This window comes from Podarcis muralis, chromosome 7 (genome assembly GCF_964188315.1).
Source record: "Podarcis muralis chromosome 7, rPodMur119.hap1.1, whole genome shotgun sequence".
Classification (NCBI taxonomy): Eukaryota; Metazoa; Chordata; class Lepidosauria; order Squamata; family Lacertidae; genus Podarcis; species Podarcis muralis.
This window is the reverse complement of record NC_135661.1, coordinates 4,561,299-4,581,382: the sequence shown is the minus strand read 5'-3', so window position 1 is coordinate 4,581,382 and position 20,084 is coordinate 4,561,299. Positions and strand designations below refer to the sequence as shown.

At 46.7% G+C, this 20,084-nt stretch overlaps 1 protein-coding gene across 1 annotated transcript; it reads left to right on the top strand.

Annotated features, from left to right (window-relative positions):
* Positions 1-8,814: 8,814 nt before the first annotated feature.
* On the top strand, positions 8,815-17,613 carry LOC114602848 (S-adenosylmethionine synthase). Its single transcript, XM_028741552.2, has 9 exons — positions 8,815-9,044; positions 12,234-12,311; positions 12,425-12,547; positions 12,645-12,757; positions 12,868-13,011; positions 13,172-13,390; positions 13,810-13,992; positions 14,774-14,907; positions 16,138-17,613. The coding sequence occupies exons 1-9, from the start codon at positions 8,963-8,965 to the stop codon at positions 16,238-16,240; spliced, it is 1,179 nt and encodes a 392-aa protein (XP_028597385.2). The 5' UTR covers positions 8,815-8,962; the 3' UTR covers positions 16,241-17,613.
* Positions 17,614-20,084: the final 2,471 nt, after the last annotated feature.

Sequence of the window (20,084 nt, the reverse complement as noted above, 5' to 3'; positions counted from 1 at the left end):
ATTCCTGGCAACCTGCCATGGGGGTTGGCCTGACAATACATGAAAAGGATCTGGGGGTCTTGGTGGACCACAAGCTGAGCATGAGTCAACCGTGTGATGCAGCAGCAAAAAAAGCTAATGCTATTCTAGGATGCATCAACAGAAGCATAGTGTCCAGATCAAGGGAAGTAATAGTCCCACTCTGTTCTGCCTTGGTCAGACCACACCTGGAATACTGTGTCCAGTTCTGGACACTACAATTTAAGAAGGCTGTTGACAAGCTGGAATGTGTGCAGAGGAGGACAACCAAGCTGGTCAAGGGTCTGGAAATGAAGCCTTTTGAGGAAGTTCAACAGTTGACCAGAGTCCCTCAGAAGGCTGAGGACTCTCCTTCCTTGGAGGTTTTCAAGCAGAGGTTGGGTGGCCACCTGACATGGATGCTTGAGCTGAGATCCCCGCATTGCAGGGGGTTGGACTAGATGACACTTATGGTCCCTTCCAACTCTACAATTAGATGATTCTATGATTCTAGGGTGCTTCCAAACGGCCAGTATCTTACAGGAGCAATTCAAGTGCTTACTGAAAAATTTAGGTTTGTGCAATAGAAATTGATTAAGGTGCTTGGTCACCCTAGCACAGCAAATCCACTTTTTAAAAAAATCAGACTTTTTTGGCTATAGGAAAGTGACAGGAACATGCGTTTAAATGTGTGGGATTAACAAAATGTTATCAGGAAGACATAGAAACACCCCACAAGCAAAAAGGATGAAATGCTTTTGTAAAATGGATGAATGCAAGATTAATATTCATTGTCATATAACCTCCCTGTAAACAAATCAGAATAAATTCTGAATAAACACCAAATATAATTTAACCTCCATGGAAGCTTTGTGCAAGCAAATCAGAAGAAAAGTCAATAAACAGGTCAACTGGAGACCACACTGTTATGTATTGATTCTACTATGTTCAAGAGGCTCTCAACTGGCTGTTGAATTTCTAGATTGCTGCCATTTTCAGGTGGGATACAATCACATCAGCAAATTCAGGTTGCATAATTACAGTTGATCGGGCATCATTGCACAACACACCTGATCCCACCCACCCATTATTGGAACTTTTCGCAATGACAAAAGTCATGGAGAAATGCACTGGAAAAGATGGGATAACAATTGTATAACCTCCCTGAAAACAAATCAAAATGGATGCTCAATAAATAGTTCACATTGTGTAACCTCCTTGGAAACTGTGCAAACAAATCAGGATAAGTGCTGGATAAAAGGACTATGGAAGCAACCAAAGGCTGCATGCGCACAACACATGTAAAGCACTGTCCTTGCCAAGAATTGGAGAACTGCAGTTTATTGCTCACAGAGCTAGAATCCCCAGCACCCTTCATAAACTAAAGTTCCCAGGATTCTTTGGAGGGATGTGTTTTTCTTAAGCTCGCTTCTTCACACATCATGTTGGGATGGTGGGATCATAAATCCCACTTCAATCCACTGTCCAAGAGGCATTTGGTCTGTCCACTTTGGGCTGATAGGGAAGGAGGAGCCCCTCCCTCAGGATCCTATCCCTCTTCAGGAACTAGACCCCTCCCTTCCAAATGCTCCTGCCTCACAGCTAGAGAATAAGTGTGGCAAGGCAAAGGCTCTGTTGCATCATATGGGGCAGCCTGACATGCCCTTGAGGCCACACACCACATCTCATAAACAAACATATGGGCAGTCCTTTCTCTGGTTGGCTGGCCTTTCCTGTCACCTGCCAGGCTGACTCTGTCATAAGTGGGTCTTCATTAATTTAAAAGAGGGAGCCAACCCACGCCTTGGCTTGTGCTTGCCAGAGGCAAGTTTAAGGAAGGAGTGATGTTTCTGTCACTTGAAGAGTCTATCTAAGGAAAAGGACATTGGATCTGTGCTCCAGCCAAGTGCCTGGCACTATCACAGCAGACAAGCAAGCAGGGCTGCCTAGCTAGGGTAACTGGCTGCAAATGAGAAAGGCAGGACTCTTCTTATTTTTTGAAATGGTAGTGTAGGAGAGCAAGGTTCGGTTGGCACAGCTTTCCTTGCATGACAAGCTGTACCTCTGGAAGTCCTGGCTGTCTGTGTGTGCATCATTAGCTTAAAATGCCGATAGGTTCTTCTTTCTCTCGGTTTGCATCAAATTTTGTTGCAGGGGGACACACACACATCAAAATGCACAATTTCCTAAGTCACAACAGGACAGGGACATAAGAAGAGCCTGCTGTGTCAGGGGAATGATCCATTTGGTCCAGCATCCTGTTCTCACAGTGGCCAACCAGATGGGAAGCCTGCCGGCAGGACCAGAGCACAAGAGCCCTCTTGCTGCCGGAGGTTTCTAGCAGCTGCCATTCAGAAGCAGACTGCTTCAGACTGTGGAGTCAAAGCATAACTATTGCAGCTGGTAGCCACGGATAACCTTGACCTCCATGAATGTGTCTCTTCTAAAGCCATCCAAGTTGGTGGCCTGTGGAAGTGAGTGCCATAGCTCAGCAATGCACTGTGAAGTTATTTCTTTTGTTTGACCTGAATCTTCCAGCAGTCATCTTCATTAGATGTCCTCAAATTCTAGTATTCTGAGAAAGGAAATATTCTCCTTGTCCACTTTCTCCTTGCCATACATCATTCTATACCCCTCTTTTATGTATCCTCATACTTGCCTCTTCTCCACACACAAACGCCCCCAATGCTACAATCTTCCCTTATAAGTGAGTCATTCCACCACCTTGGTACTTTTAGCCAGGGCTTTTTTTTAGAACTAGAACTCATTTCCAGCAACTCTCAGGTGGGTGCCATTGCTATGATAAGAGAAGAAGGGAGGCGTTCATGGTGAGTTCTGACACATCTTTTTCTAGAAAAATAGCACAGCTTTTAGCTGCTCTTTCCTGATCCCTTTTCAACTGTAGGCAGTATTCCAAATGTTGCACCAGAAATTTGCATAACCGAATGCTGATATTGGCAATTTTATTTTAAGTTCTTTCCTATAAGGATCCCTAGCACGGGATTTGATTTTGCACAGTTGCCAGTCACCACCAGTTCAGATCCCATGAGCACATATGTAAAATGAAGACTCCCGCCCTCTCAGCAGGCATTACTTTGCACTTGTTTCACACGTTCAGCTGAATTTGCCATCTTATCTCCCATTCACTCAGGGCTCCTCCACACTTTCCATCGTCCCACAATTTATTCCATTTGTCCCATGATTTCTAGGCATGGGTCGGAGAGGTTTTTGTTTTGTCCCACTGCTTTCCCCAGGGAAACCTACTCACTGCTGAATCAGAACAAACTTCAATCTGCAAAAATCCAAATGACATTTGTTCTGATTCAGCAGTAAATGGTGGATTTTCCCAGAGAAAGCAGCAGGACGAAAGACCAACCCACGCCTAGGAATTATGGGACAAATGGGAGCTATCTGCAATCACTTTTTCTTTTAACAATCCTGAACAATTTAGTACCTTCAGCAAACTAGGCCACCGTATCATGGGCGTAGCGGGGGGGGGGGTAGCTGCCCCCACTAAATCAAGTAAATAAATAAAAATACTTAACTAAAAGTAGAAATTGTAGAAAATTTTTGACATATTTTTTAAGCGCCTGAGGTCAGAAGAAAGTAGTTTAAAACAATTGCCGTGGAAACATTTTGTTCTGAATCTGCTAGACCAGGGGTCGGCAACCTAAGGCCCATGGGCCGGTAGTGGCCCATGAGCCTTGTCTAACCAGCCGATGGTGACCCCTGCTGCCGCCCCCCCCCCCCCCGTTCGCTCTTACTGGAATAGTGTGGCGCAGAGATCGACTTCCAGGTTGATGGTGCCTGTGCGCATGCACACAGGTGCTCCTCTGACCCTGAAGTGCGCCAGAAATAGCATGTGCGCATTTGTGCAGGACGGAGAAGCGCCCGTGTGCATGCGCACACGCTATTTCCAGCGCACTTCTGGTTCGGAGAAGCGCCGGAAATAGCGTGTGTGCACACACACAGGTGCTCCTCTAACCCGGAAGAGCACATGTTTGCACACGCTCGAACCCATCCTCCGACGGACGGAGCATCGACTGGCCCATCTTCCAATTAAGGTTGCTGACCTCTGCTTTAGATGCACCAGAATGACCAAGCAGATTATTGGGGGGGGGTAAGCACTGAGTCCCCACCCCACCCTGCAATACTCAACTGCTGTACAGCGGTACCTCGGGTTAAGAACTTAATTCATTCTGGAGGTCCATTCTTAACCTGAAATTGTTCTTAACCTGAAGCACCACTTTAGCTAATGGGGCCTCCTGCTGCTGCCGCACTGCCGCTGCCCGATTTCTGTTCTCATCCTGAAGCAAAGTTATTAACCTGAGGTACTATTTCTGGGTTAGCGGAGTCTGTAACCTGAAGCGTCTGTAACCCGAGGTACCACTGTAGTTCACTAGCATACAGTTTATCCTTGTGTGTAAAACTCGTTCATTTGGCTGCACCTGTTTCTGTCATAGAGTCTTGTCCCCAGCACTTCCTCTGACCTGATCTTATTTCATTTAAAAACATCTCTCTGCCCCAAAGGCTTGCACACTAATAGCACTTTTGAGAAAGATATATTGCACCATGGGAAAGGTTTTAGCTGCTGTAGCTTATTGAAGAGCACTTAATAAATCCAGTGTCTATTGTCAGCTCTGTCATCTAATGGAAATGGGAAGTGCAACACAAGTTCTTAGAATAAATCAGAGATGGGCAACCTGTGTCTCTTAGGCTCATTTGCCTCCCTTGGCCTAATGTAATACTTCCTTTGACCTCAACAAGACCTGTTGCAAGAGCTATTTGTCCCTTTCCTAGCAGCCTTCTGGGTGGGGAGGAAGAGAGAGGAAGCAGGGGTGGGGGAGAAGGGGGTGGCAGAAAGAGAGAGAAATAAATGTTTTGCTCTGCCCTTGCTGCCACCTAGCATGCGGCCCCTGACAAATTGTCTCTAAGGAATATACATATTTATTTAGCTAAATTTAATTACCACTTGATTTTAATGAAAACTCTAGTTGGTTTACAAAAACAAACAAACAAAACCCTCATTAGACATTAAAACGATCAATAAAAGACAGGTATTTGAAAATATTCAAAAGATACTTCAAATCAAAGGTAAGCTAAAAAGAGATTAAAACACATGTCCACATTCTGCATGTCTGAGTAAGGTAAAGGTACCCCTGCCCGTACGGGCCAGTCGTGACTGACTCTAGGGTTGCGCGCTCATCTCGCTCAAGAGGCCGGGAGCCGGCGCCGTCCGAAGACACTTCTGGGTCACGGGGCCAGCGTGACGAAGCTGCAACTGGCGCCGCACACGGAAATGTCTGAGTAGGCTTGCCAAATAAAAATGTTTTAAGCAGGAGTTGGAAAGAGTGAAGCAAAGTCACCTGCCTGATCCAGTGAATAGAATCTGAACTGGCATTCCTCCTGCACCTCACCTCAAAACCGGCCATGGGGCAGCGTCCTCCAATGCACTTACTTGCTACACCTTGCTTGCTGCCACTCATTCACCTACCTGCAGAATGGCTCCCACTGCTGCCCCCTCCTCACTCTGCCTAATGGTAGGTTTCACCCTCCCTCATGGTGGGTAGAGAGCCAGCTTCTTCCGTCAGCTCAAGCAGCTGGAAAGATCCATTACAGAATTCTGGAAGCTTTTATCTCTAAAATTGCATTTCTAGCCCATCTGGAAAACATTTGCTTTTAAACAAAGCCATGAAAGAAGCTCAAAAAGTTATCGCTGGAACTTCTCCTAATACAAAACTCTTCCCTCAAAATCCCCTGGTTGCTTTGCTTGAGCAGCAACATCTAAATCCCCCAAATCCCACTGTTTTGTGGTGAAATTTTAGTGCCCAATGCTAACCTCATTCTCTTATTACTGTTGCTGAGAGAAGCATCTGCTTTGTGGAGAGGGATAAAGGACCCCTGACCATTAGGTCCAGTCGTGGCCGACACTGGGGTTGCGGCGCTCATCTCGCTTTATTGGCCGAGGGAGCCGGCGTACAGCTTCCGGGTCATGTGGCCAGCATGACTAAGCCGCTTCTGGCGAACCAGAGCAGCGCACAGAAATGCCATTTACCTTCCCGCCGGAGCGGTACCTATTTATCTACTTGCACTTTGACGTGCTTTCAAACTGCTAGGTTGGCAGGAGCAGGGACTGAGCAACGGGAGCTCACCCTGTTGCGGGGATTCGAACCGCCAACCTTCTGATCAGCAAGTCCTAGGCTCTGTCGTTTAACCCACAGCGCCACCCGCATCCCTTGTGGAGAGGGATACAAATAGTTTAAACTTTAAACAAATCCAATGTGCCTCCAAGCCCAAGAGTCCATTTAAAAATGCATATAAGAATTAAAGGATCCATTGTCCCCAAATCAGCTTCTCATGTTACATCGTATGGAAGCTGTTTTCTGTGAACCACCCTGAGACCTGTGGGTAGAGGGCGGTATAGAAATTCAATTAATAATCATAATCACAGTTTATAAGATATTTTTCTCTTTTAAGCTGCCTCTTCAAGTGGCTAGGGCTGAGGCTACTGTAGCTATTGTCTGGGAATGAAAAGGAGCCTGGGGTGTGATAAATGACCTTATGGATTGCATATGCAGCAATTTGCAACACATGAAAAATCTAAAGGTGAGATTGAAATAGTTTCCTGCATAACTAACATCTACTGCATTGCGGGGAGTGGGGTGGGGTGAAGGCTAATAGCTGAATCAATCCCATTGAAGGAAGGTGAGGACAGGTGACCTCACCTAGGCCCGAAGTCACCCCCCACCAAAGCAGGCTCAAAGCTTCTCAAAATCATTTTCTCAACAGCTAAGCATCAGAAACATTCCGCTCTGCTGTAACAAAGGTAGAGAACAGTCCACTGTTTCTCAGGCCTTTCTCATGCTTCTGGCCTTGCTAAAGAACCACATTGCAACTTACTTTCTGTCCGGGAACCATGCCAGAACAAGAGATTGAAACATATCTGAACACACTGAAACCCCCTCACCCCCTTTCCTGCCAAGAGTCCACAATAGTCCCAAGACAGCTTTCTGTTCATGCTCAGAGGAACCTCAACATGGGGCAGGACTCCTGAGGGAGGAGAAAGGGGGAGGGAACTGGAAAGGGGTATATATGCTTGTGCACATGATTGTGAACTCGTGCATGCTTTTGTGGACTATCACACTTGCTCCTTCTACCAGTTCATGGATGGTAGAAATAAAAGCCTTTTCTCCGAAACTATTCCTTGAGTGTCTGTTGACTCCCATCTCCCTTTCCCATGCGTAATATTTTTCCCACCCGAGGGCAAAGCCCCATAAGGCTACACCATCTAATGCTGTGTGATGCGTAAATTTGGTTTTGTTAGCTTAGAAGCTGATATGCATGAAATGACTTTTCAATTTTGTTGGTTTGCTCAGAATTTGGTGTGCCAGGCCATTTTTTTCTGGAATATCATCTGTGGTTCAGAATTGGCATCAGAATATGATTTGGGTGGGTTTTTCTTCTTCTTTGGTTACTTGCTGCATTAACATGATCTAGTGACTTGTGCATCTGCTAGGTTTGGCTAACTCAGGAGTACAATAAATGTTTTCTATGGGTTCTTAGTGTGAAAGGGTCAATACAGCAGCATAGCATATGTTGCCAGTGCCCAGGGCGGGCAAGCCGCTGATGCTGCCACAGCCCCACCTCTCAGCCAAGTGGTACCATGCTGTGCCGCCTGCCCGTGCAGGAGGAGCACGCCCGTTGACGTGGCCCTTGGTGAAAGAATCCCCCCTCAGTGAAGGGGGGTTGCCCCTCCTCACAGGGGTGCCCACTTGAATAAAAACCCCACCGCACATAATCAATCATTTGCATGGCAATGTCCATCAACTTGGCAGGGCCACCCCCTCATATATTTTATTAGGCAGGCCAAAGACCCCTCGGCTCCAGGAGTTGGCTCCTATGCCTCCTCAGAATTTTGTTCAATGTCCATATTTTCATTGGAGAAATGTTGGGAGGGGATGGAGTTATCTGACCCCCGAGGCATCTGAAGGCAACCCTGTAAAGGGAAGGGTTTCTAAAAAAAATGTCTAGTGCTTTATTGTTTTTATGCATGTTGGAAGCTGTTCAGAGTGGGTGGCAATCCAGTAAGATGTGTGGAGTATAAATAGTAATATTATCCTTATGGAATGGGACGTCCCTATTTTCATCAGAGAAATGTTGGAGGGTGTGCTGTATTGGAAGGACTTCGCTTCTAAAATATCGCCCTCCAAGGACTGTAAGGTACCTCACGGCTTCGGGCATCAGTTTTACGGAGAAAGGAGGCCTTCGAGGATCCCATGCCCTAAGTTTACTCTGGAGCCCCGTCGAGCATCCTGTCAGCCTACGTCTCAAAACACGAAAGCGCTCTATACGTCTGGGTCGAATTGATTTGAAGATGTGTTTGTCCAGTATGCCGGCTGGGAGGGAAGGAAGCGCCCCCAGTTTGGCGGGCGAGGAAGTGGCCAAGTGAGGCGAGCGAAACCGGGAGCGACGAGCCTCGGGACAATGCGCTGGGCGAGCGCGGCGCCCGGGTAGCGGGAGGAGCTCAGCCCCTGCCGGGCCCTGCGCCGCCCTCGAAAAGGGGCCCGCGCGGCGGAGCGGAGGGAGCCAACATGGCCGCCCGCTGCAGGCCTCGCCTCGTCCTGGGAGCCCGCGCGGGGGAAATGCCAAGCAGGCCGGCCGGCCGGCGCCGCCCTGAGGAGATGCGGGGCAGAGGGGCTTCGTCTGAGGGAGGAGGAGCCAGAGGGCGGCGCCCCCTCCCCTGGGCAGAGGAGCAGGAGGCGGGGCTTCGCCGGAGGAGGCGGGGCCAGGCGCTATAAAGACCCGCACCGGAGGGCCGGCTCCTCCATTCCGGCGAGGGGCCAGAGCTTCTTCACTCGCGCTTCTTCGGCGATCGCTCGCTCGCTTGCTTGCTTCGTGGGCTCTTCCGCGGCGCGCTCCGACCACGCTTCCGCCTCGTTCTCCTCAGCGACTCTCCTCCGGCGCGATGATGAACGGTTTCCGCGACAGCAGGATCGATGAGGGCACCTTCCTCTTCACCTCAGAGTCGGTGGGGGAGGGGCACCCAGGTGAGCGCCCTCGCGGCAGAAGGAGGCGCCCGCGCGCGCCCGCGGGGGGGGGGGGCGAAAAAACCGGCTGAGGGGAAGGGGGCGCGCGCGCGGCCGACCGACGGCTCTCTCGCTGATTGGCTGCCGTGCTGTGGCGCGCGCCCTCCGGCCGCCTGGCTGGCTCGCGTCCGGCTCTCGGAGGCCCGCTTCGGCGGCTGAGGGAGGGGGCAGCGCCACGAGGGCGCGCGGGGGGGGGCCTGGGGTCCGCTCGGCCGCCCCGGACAGGAGCGGGGCTTCCCCGCTGCCCCCCTGGATTGCGGGGGGGGGGGGCGGGCAGGGTAACAAAGGGAAAGTGCGCGATGGCGGCATGGGAGGGAGACGGTGAAAGCGGGCTCGGAGCGCGCGCTCCCGCCCGGTGTCGGGGACGCGCCCCGCATTGCAGGCGACCACGTGGTAGCCGCATGGCGCGATCTTGGGAGGGACGATGGATGGTAGGAAGGGAGCAGCCCCTGAGAAAAGGGATTGTGTGTGTGTGGAAATGCAAGAAAGAAGCCGGCAGCCCAAAACTGCAGCGCGGGTGGGGGAGACAAGGACCAGGCGCCTGCCTTTTACATACAGAAGCAGGTGGGCTTTCATGTAAGTGCGCACAATCACGTATCTGTCTACGTTACACAGAGTCAAAAAGCAATTCAAAACCACACAGAGCGGAAGAATTCGTTGTCGGCTCAAAACGGTCTGGATGCCCAACGACGCTGGAGGAGGAGGAGGAGACTTGCGCTTTCATTGTCCTTCTCCGCCATGATGTCTGGGCAGAGCCTGCAGCATGGATAGAGGGAGGGAGTTGGAGAAGGCTGTCCCCGATCTTGGTGGCTGGGCATATGTGCTTTTTTGTACTATTCTAAAGATAGCCTTTGCCAGGAGGCTGCATGGGAACAAGGGCTCTTTGATGCAGGGGAATTCAGCTTTGGCCATTTCCTTTGCTGCAGGAAAGGGGGGGGGGAGGTGTTGCACCTCTGTTTCTGCCATGTGGTGGTTGAACCCATGTGGCTCCATTGAAGAATAGCACCGTGTAGTGTTTTCAGTTGGGGGGGACGACTGCTGGATATCCGGCTTCTTTTTGCCTGAGTAGTATGCAGAGAACATGGCAGAAAAGCATCGCTGGTGCTTTTATTCTGTTTTCCAAGACACAGTGAATGACATCTGTTCTTTTGACTTTGAAATCCACAATTCTAAGTGCCTGTTCTTTATACTTGCTAGACCTTTGTTCCCTCTGTAAGTCAGTCCCCTAGGGAGCTATTTTAGTTTCTTGTTTAGAAATTGCCCACTATTTTTATGTGCTTAAATTTCTGTAAAATATTCTGATTTGGGCTTTCTGACTATGTTCAAGTTCTTTATACTGTGAAACTAGTCAAATGAGTATGTCATGCAACTGAACTTTATGTAGATTAGGCATTTGTATTGACGACTTAGTACCTCTTGATAGAATAAACACTTTAAGCACAACATCCACCTTTGGCACGACTGCTTAGAGCTTCTTCATTTCTGGCTTAGGTGGAACTCCAAGCTGGAGGTCTATTTTATAATACTGTAAAATGTTCATTTAGTACAAGTGGTGTGTACAGCTGTGTATCTTCTGTCTCAGACTTAGCCATATTTAGGAATCGTGTGCTGGTGGTAATTTATCCTTACTTGTTCTCTCTGGATTAGATATAGGATATAGGATGACACTAGTCTGCATTTATAGCCTGCAGCCTTGTGTGCAGACAATGCTTCTGGCAGTAACCTGTTATACACATTAAACAAATTGATGGCTTTTGAAGTATGCCTTAGAATTTCTGTTAAATATTTCTCTTAAATAAAGACTTCATGTGTCTAGGCCACTAGCTGAAGTGTTGGTGGTGGGGAGCCTTATCTGTGGCACGTTGGGGCCTCAGAGGTAACGAGATGGCTAAATCTTGACCATTGAATGAAATGGTAGATCACATCTGAAGAATGGCTGTTAAGGACTATGTGTCAGGCTGTGTTGATCACTGAAGCATACGTAAGGGGTTGTAAAGCATTTTGGCAAGACTTGAGTGCTCTATAATAAATTTCATGGCAGTGTGGGTTGACTTTGCTGGTTGAAAGCAGTTCCAATTTCAAAATGGTAAGTACAGTCGTACCTTGGAAGTTAAATGGAATCCGTTCCGGAAGTTTGTTTGACTTCCAAAACGTTTGGAAACCAAAGTGCAGCTTCTGATTGGCTGATTTTGATGTTCGAGTTCCAAAGAATGTTCGCAAACTGGAACACTCCCTTCCGGGTTTGCTGGATTCAGAAGCCAAAGCGTCCGAGTACCAAGGCATTTGGGATCTAAGGTACAACTGTAGGATTAGATTATGTAAAGTTCTACAGAATTGAGTGGGCGTTTTGTAACCAGGTCCTTTCATTCTGCTTATAGAAACTCAGAGTCATCAATGCAGTATTGGAGCGATTGAATCTTAATGCCAAGATGCACGGTTGGGTGTGAGGCATTATTTGTAAAGGGCAAATATAAGGGCAGCAGAATAAAAGGCAACATGTATACCTTGAAGGTGCAAATTGTGCTTGGATGCACAGCATTAAAATTTCATCTCAAACAGTGCAGTTTCCATGTGGAAACCAGTGGGTAGGAAATACAGAGAGCTGCAGGGTTTAGTCAACCAAAACTAGCTTGAGAACTGCGGGACACCTGTGCAATTCTGAGGATAATTTTGTTTGTGTGTCTAGAGGGAATGAGGAAAGCTTGAACTTGTGCTATCAAGCATTGGCAAGTTTTGCTTAATTATAATTTTCCCCACTTCATTCATTGGTGCCTAATTACTTCCCAGGGTTTCTGCTGAACCATTAATTGTGAATGCTGGGTCTTTTTGTTGTATTGTTGGTATAAGTCATTAAGGTCAAAACTAGCAGTTGCAACAGGTCAGCAGGAACCAGTGGCTGTTCCTAAACCAAGGTCTCCTATAAAGTCCTCTATCCATGTCTGTTACCAGAAAACAAGCAGATCAAGCTTTCCTGGGAAAGGGAGTTCCATATTGACACAAACAGCTGTTCTTTAATTGGTTGATGATACCAGGAAAAAAAGTGGTAAAAGGCTCAAACACCTGCATGGGTGTTGGCTGAATACTTTTTAACATGTGAAATAGTGGCAACCTTGAGGTCTGAAAAGTAATGGAAGCTGTTTCTGATTTTAGATAAGATCTGTGACCAAATTAGTGATGCTGTCCTTGATGCACATCTTAAACAAGATCCGGATGCCAAAGTAGCATGTGGTAAGTTCCCTTGGCCATTATGGGAAGAAATGGAATCTATTGGGAGTGTGGTCAAAGAACTGCAACTCCTCTGTACTTTGAGTTGACAGTTCTGGTTCTGTATTATTTTGCAGAAACTGCTGCAAAGACAGGAATGATCCTTCTGGCTGGGGAGATCACGTCTAGAGCTGCGGTTGACTATCAGAAAATTGTTCGTGAAACAATAAAGCACATTGGCTATGATGATTCCTCAAAAGGTAAGCAGATTGGATTGCTTCTGGCCGTTTTAATTTTGAATAGAAATGTTGACTGTTAATAAGATTGGAACTTACAAGCATTATGTATGCGTCCTAGGTTTTGACTACAAGACATGCAATGTATTGGTTGCCCTGGAGCAGCAGTCCCCTGATATTGCTCAGGGAGTTCATCTTGACAGAAAGGAAGAAGACATTGGTGCTGGGGATCAGGTCAGTGTTATGAGAGGCTGCGGATGACTCAAAATTTGTTTGTGGTGTACATTCTTAAAACTTCACCTTGGGAAGCTGAAATTCATATCTTGGTTTGGTTACAAAAATAGGGCTTGATGTTTGGCTATGCTACGGATGAGACGGAAGAGTGCATGCCCCTGACTCTTCTCCTTGCACACCAGCTGAACGCCAAACTGGCAGAGCTTCGTCGTAACCATACCTTGCCCTGGCTACGACCAGATTCTAAAACTCAGGTAAATGTCTTTAACTTGCGTTGTCTTTAACATTGAAAGGTCTTGAAAATGGAAATCATATTCAATCTTCTGTTAAGGCCTTTTAAACTACAATCAAAATGTATGAAGAACTTGGACATGAAATAATGCAAAAATTATGTTTTCCTTGATTCCCTTTTAGGTGACTGTGCAGTACAGACAAGACCGTGGTGCAGTCATCCCTATTAGAGTCCATACAATTGTTATTTCTGTTCAACATGATGATAAAATTGGGCTGGATGAGATGAGGGATGCCCTGAAAGAGAAAGTGGTCAGAACTGTTGTACCTGCAAAATACCTGGATGATGATACGGTCTACCACCTGCAGCCTAGTGGCCGTTTTGTAATTGGTGGCCCCCAGGTATGATGAAGGTTGGATTCTTGTCCCTTGCTTAATCTGTACAATTGATGGTACCTTATTGGAAGATCTCAGCTACAGTGTTACAGTTCAGAAGCATCATGCTTTTATGACAAATCAAATGCCTTTGCTCCATATGCCATCTAGAGTTCTAGTGTCACACAGCACAGTTCTCCTTCTGGTAGCTTTGCCTTGCTATAGACTAGGGGTGGAGAGCCTATGAACTGCCACATGTTATTGGACTAAAACTTCCTCCCCTGATCATGGGCCACGTTGGCTGGGGGCTGGTGCGAGTTCACAATATGGAGAGCTACGGGTTCCTCATTCCACTCTTATAGACAGGTGGTGTTGTGTCCAGTCAGATGAGATGGACTCTGCAGGAAGGTTGGCAAATAAATAATGAAAAAAATTGCCAATTTCAGGGAGATGCTGGCTTGACTGGCCGGAAGATCATTGTTGATACCTATGGTGGCTGGGGAGCTCACGGAGGTGGTGCTTTCTCTGGTAAAGACTACACAAAAGTTGACCGTTCAGCATCTTACGCTGCTCGCTGGGTTGCAAAATCCCTTGTGAAGTCTGGTCTCTGTCGGAGAGTGCTGGTTCAGGTATGTTCAGTCTGTTGTTTCTGGGCAACGAGATGCATTTTCCCAAGATTTGCAACATTAGTGTTTTCTTCAAATGAGTATTTGGGGTTTAAGATGTTAGGCTTTGATAGTGTAGTTGCACAATTTATTAGAAGCTGGGAAGTGTGTACAGTTGGCACTTTCATGATTTTTAGGCAGCTGCAATGCAGCAGAGATGTAAATCAGGTGCTGGTAATGCTCAGCTGTATAACAGCTGCTTCTGAAAAATGCGGTCCTTGTATTAATACACCCAGCACCTCCATGATTCTTGCACCTGTAATCAATGCCACAGTAAATCTCAAATGCTGCCTTGCAGTGGCTATTGCAATCCTTACCAGGTTTCTTAGACTACAGCTCCCATCGCCCTTGACCATTGGCCATGGTTGCTGGGGCTCATGGGCATCCCAGCAGCATTTGGATGATGCCACATTTCCAACTCCTGCTCTGGCAAGAGTTACTTGGGTGCCGTGCAGTATTTGATGTGTGGCTGTGCTGTTATGTGTCTTGTCAAAGCTTGGGTTCTAAAATAAACACAGCAGGAAAGGTAAGTTGGATGAAATAAGCATTCAGAATTCATTATGGAGGTACAGCTTAAGGATTAGTAGTAAAAACAACTGGCCAGGGAGTGTGGGTTGAAAGGAAAGTTGAGAGGAAAATATTGGAATAATGGTGTGTGAAGAGGGAGAAGAGAAATGGGATACCCTACAAAGTAGCTGAAACCACACATTTTAATGCTTTTGGTTTATATTAACTTTGCTCTTAGGTCTCCTATGCCATTGGAGTGGCCCACCCACTGTCAGTCTCCATTTTTCATTACGGCACCTCCCAAAAGACTGAGCATGAGCTGCTAGACATTGTGAAGAAGAACTTTGACCTCCGCCCAGGGGTTATTGTCAGGTAAAACATGGTGGTGCATGCACGTAATATTCAGACAGATAAAAAAGAGGTAATAAGGATGGGACTAGGCATAAACAAGGCATTACCATTTGGCAGTCTGCCCTGAATGTACATGATGTTGCACAATCTCCTACCATAGACACTTGTCAAAACACCTAGTCTCCTGGGGAGTGGTGGAGACAGTTCCCCAGCACCCCTGTAGAGGAGCTTTGGGGTGGTTCATTTTTCTAGAGATAAAACAAAGTAGTGCTTGCTCTTTAATATCTAGTACTTAAAGCAGAATGGTGTGCTAGTCTGTGCCTCTTTGTCACTGTATAGTAAGGCAAATTAGAGTTTATGATGTCACATGCCAGGGTAAGGCACAGAAAATGAGAAATATCTTAGAATAGCACATTTTGGGGCAAAGGTGGCTGATAACAAAGTAGCTTGTTGCTGTCTGGCCATGATCCCCAGCCAGTTTGGAATTGCACCATTGGCATACATACCCAATATTGAAAAGCTATTCTCTTTTAATGCAGCAAGTGGTGTATAGATACAGTAATATTAAATACACCCTTGCAAATTGGCACAGCCCTTGTGGCTCTTGCACTGATTTGGAAAGTATGGATAGTGCAGGGATATGAGGATTTCTGTGAGTTATTACAGGCTCCTCTTGGACACTTCAGTCATGTGCTTTTGAGTATTAAAGCTCATTTTCCAGAGATCTTCTGGGTATTTTGGCCCATCCACTGACACCCAAGGCCAGCCACTGACACCCAAGGCCAGCTATGTTGTACTGTCCTGGAATCAAAGTGTGAAGTTGTGGGTGCTTAGCTCTGCAAACATGGGTGTTCTGAGTGGTGCTGCTGCCTACACTGACTAACTGCTTCTAAAAGCTCCAAGCTGGAAGTAGGCAGTTTTGGTTGTAATATGAGCTGATTATTCAGATAGGGAGTACCATTCCCAGTGGAGAAACTTGTGGTGATCTACAGTTGGATGTAGCCACTCATAATGGAGGGTAAGTATTCTGTAATGTCAGTTGAGCCCAGGGGCTTAGTTTCCTTGGGATGTATTTGCATTGGCACCCAGAATTGGGAGCAAATGGGTCCCATCTACTTCCTGTGTACAAAGTAGCCGTTGGTCCATGACTTGGGACTACAGCATTGAACATCAAGTGGCCCCTTCAGTGTAGCTGGTTTTTGCTTTGCTTGATAAATGCCTTGTATTGAGTTACGGACTTGTATATTCCAGGGATCTGGATCTGAAGAGGCCTATTTATCAGAAGACTGCAGCCTATGGCCACTTTGGTAGGGACAACTTCCCATGGGAAGTGCCCAAAAAGCTTAAATACTGAATATGTTGGGCTTCTTTCCCCAGACCTGTTGGTGTACATTACAGAGAAACCTCCAGGCTTTTCTGTGGGAAAGAGCACCATTCCCTAAACTGGTCCTGTCCTCTGCTCTTAATTTGGCACATTCTGTCCATTGCCATGAATATTAGTCCTCCGGGGACCGCAATTGCACTGTGCTTTCTCCTCTTCCTGGTGTGCTTGACGTATGTGTAGAGCCAGTTGAGCATAGGCGCTATATGTAAAGCAGAAGAACAGGCTGTAGTCAAAACAGTGCTTCAGTCTAATCCTTTGTATTGCCCAAAGGCTAATGAGAATTTCCTTTCAACAATGAGCAAGATGCCTCCCTCCTAATGTGCACTGCGTGGTTTCACATAGTCCCTGTCCAGATATCTAGAGCAGGATGGTGCAATGATTGGACACCCCCCCCCCCCGATCTCTTGTGAGTGAGTCATCGCCGCCTTAGCAGATGGCCCTGCATGCTCCGCAAGTTCCATTTTGGAACTCTTGTGTGGTTTTTAATTGAGGCAATTTTGGTCCCACAACTCATGGTATTATTCTCTTAAAATCAGTCAGCACCATACCTTAATCATTTTCTGCTCTTATCTTCTTGGGGGATGTACGTAATAAAGGTTTTTTTAAAAAAAAAAATCCTATGCACAGTTTTAGCACTAGCCAAACCTCACCATCTTTTATTAAGCGGGCCCTTGGCCAGCCTTGTGATGTACTGCAGAGAAGTCACAGGGTTGTACCTGAGGTCTGTAGGCTGCATACTTTTGGCACCTGGAATTTTTTTCTTTAGAAGAGCCAAGAATTTCATGTTGCACAAAACTCCCAGGGTTTATTTTCAAAGCCAGGTCCAAACTGCATTCTGAAGTACTGGCGTAGCTACAGAGAAGCCAGGTCCCTTCAGAGTGTAAGTGCATTTGGAAAGGACGTGGGGGAAAACCCTACATACTTGAAATTTTTTTATACTTGCTTATTTATTGTGTTTGGGATAGGGTGTGAGTACAGAGAAGCCCTGGTCTCAAATGGCAGCTTTTTAACTTTATTTTGACACCATAAATTCCTTGACAGTACCCAGCATTCCCTGATAGGCCAAGGTGTCCTACAGAAAAGCCTTGGGTCACAACCTGCAGGGGGTCTGGCTTGTGTAAAACAGGGGAGGGCAGTGCTCAGGATAACTGGCCTTGGGAGAGGCTGACTTGGCTGGTGTTGTACAGAGAAACCAGCTTGTTTACCTGCCCATTCCATGGCAAGTGTCCTAAGCAGGAAGTGCCTTTTGCGTTCCAATTTTTTTTCTGGGCGTTTATTACGTATGTCTGGTTCAATTCCAAGTTGATTTTAAAGTTCTTAATAAAGTGCTAGGTTCTATCTTACTGTGTTGTGTGTCTCTGGTTTGAATGTCAAGGTTGGAGGTGTACTAAATCGGGAATAAGAGGCTCTTGCTATAACTTGCATTGTATACAGAAGAGGGGAAGCAAAGGTTGAGCAGGATGCAGAAGTTGCCTGCATTTTGGAAGTTTCTTGAATGCACACACCATTCTTTATGAATTCATGCCTGAGTTGGAGCTTGATGCCAATGCATTTGCTTCACTACCTGTGTTAGGATTATTTTAATACTTGACTGTATCCACACCTGCAGAATGCACACTGTGCTGCTGTCAACTTGTGCAAAATTGGTTATGCAGGTGGCAGCTTAAAACAGCTGTGCAAGCAACAAACATATAAAAACTATGGACAAGTAGTTATGGACATAGATCACCTGGAGCTGTAAGGGGAAGGAGCTAAGCTTCATATGCTGCCGGTAGCACCACCACCATTGTGGCAGCAAACTACAGTGGTACCTCTGCTTACGTACTTAATTTGTTCTGGAGGTCCGTTCTTAACCTGAAGCACCACTTTAGCTAATGGGGCCTCCCGCTGCTGCTGCCGTGCCGCCACCATGCGATTTCTGTTCTCATCCTGAAGCAAAGTTCTTAACTCAAGGTACTATTTCTGGGTTAGCGGAGTCTGTAACCTGAAGCGTATGTAACCCGAGGTACCAATTACAGAGAAAGTAATGAAGGTGAGAAGAAAAAAGGGTGTATGAACAGACCACTTGATGTTGCAGGTACTGATCAACTTCCCAGATACCACCCACTTCGCTGGCCTATTTTGAGTGTTTGAAATGTTTCTATTCCATTCATATTTTTAGAGCAGGTTGACTTGCTGAATATGGCACCATCCTGCATATGGTGGGGGGTGCTGTCTAGCTGCTACTTTATTGAGCTCACTGATGCTACTCTCCAGATAGCCAGAAACTTTCTCGGATTCAAGTTTTATTGCATTGTTTAGCTTGTTCCCTCCTGCGAACCTGGTGCAATAAGGGTGAACATTCTGTGATGCATTTGGGTTGAACATTCAGCTCACTGCCCAAGCCCACTGGTTCTGTAACTGATTGGAGAGCACATGTAGATCTTTGCCAGTGTTCTGCAATGCAGGAAGATGGTTGAGATCCCTGGCTGTTGCTGTCCTGCTCTATTTGGCCCAAATTCATTTCTTTTGTCAGCAGTTAATGGGCTTCTACCTCTGCAGGCAGGTTCAGATCTGAGCAGGAACAGTTGCCTGCTGTGTCTCCTTTGTTGCTGTAAGGCATCATTCAGCCCCACCTTCCTGTCATCTTAGATCTAGGGGTCCCCTCCAGACACAAGTGGAACATTTGTAGTATAAAACATCCCATTAGGAAGCTTCAGGACAAGCAGCATATGTCTGTTGGGGATGATGGGAGCTGGTAAAAGGCTAATTTTGGACAAAGCAAAGTCAGCAAAGTCACTAGGAAGCATCTATGACAGTAATGGCCCACTGTTCAAAACTATTCGCCATCAGAACCGTAGCATAGGTCCTGAAATATGTATCGGGTGTCGAAGGTCCTGAAGAAGTGCCTTTTCAGCATATGTCAGATGCTATACAATAATCATTAGATGCGCCTTTGTGGGGAGGGATTTCTGTCATTTCGGAGCAGCTTTTCCCCCAGTCTGCCATTCCCTGTGCTGCTCAGGATAATCAAACTTGCTAGAATGCTGCTGTTACTAACATCTGTGAGGGATTGTAGGGAAAGAGACAAGGTATCTGAACAGGGCTTCTGCTATTTGCAAAAAGGCCAGTGTGACATCAAGGGTAATCCCTAGTCCCAGGAAGGCATCGTGGAGAATAAGGCTATTGGCTGCAAGCCATGACTCTGCTACCTCAACTATATGGATGTGAGCCTCTTGAATTGGGCCTAGAAGCAAATAGGCAACCAATGTGCTGTTTTAAAAAGGCTCATTGTTGTGGGAGCCTGTCACACATTGTCTGCTGAGCCCAGTCCCTGACCTACTGCCTGTGTAAACTGCTTCCTCAGCTAAAGCCTTTAAGCTGCTTTCCCCACAGCTCTGGTTCTAAAGTGTGTCAGGCAGGCCCATGAGATCCTTTCTAGGCCTTGGTGGCAGCTGCCAGCCTGAACAGCAGCTTTGTGGCTGTGGTGAGATTTTAGTGTAAGTGCAGGAACATGCAGAAATACTGTTTAAGGAAAGACCATTGAAGTATTTCCGCTTTGCCTGGCCTGTAAGTTGATCTCTCCTGGTTCTAAGCTACTGGAATGTGAATTAATGAGTAATCTATGAGGAACGGCTAAGGGAGCTGGGCATGTTTAGCCTGAGAAGAGGAGGTTAAGGGGTGATATGATAGCCATGTTCAAATATATAAAAGGATGTCATATAGAAGAGGGAGAAAGGTTGTTTTCTGCTGCTCCAGAGAAGCGGACACGGAGCCATGGATCCAAACTACAAGAAAGAAGATTCCACCTAAACATTAGGAAGAACTTCCTGAC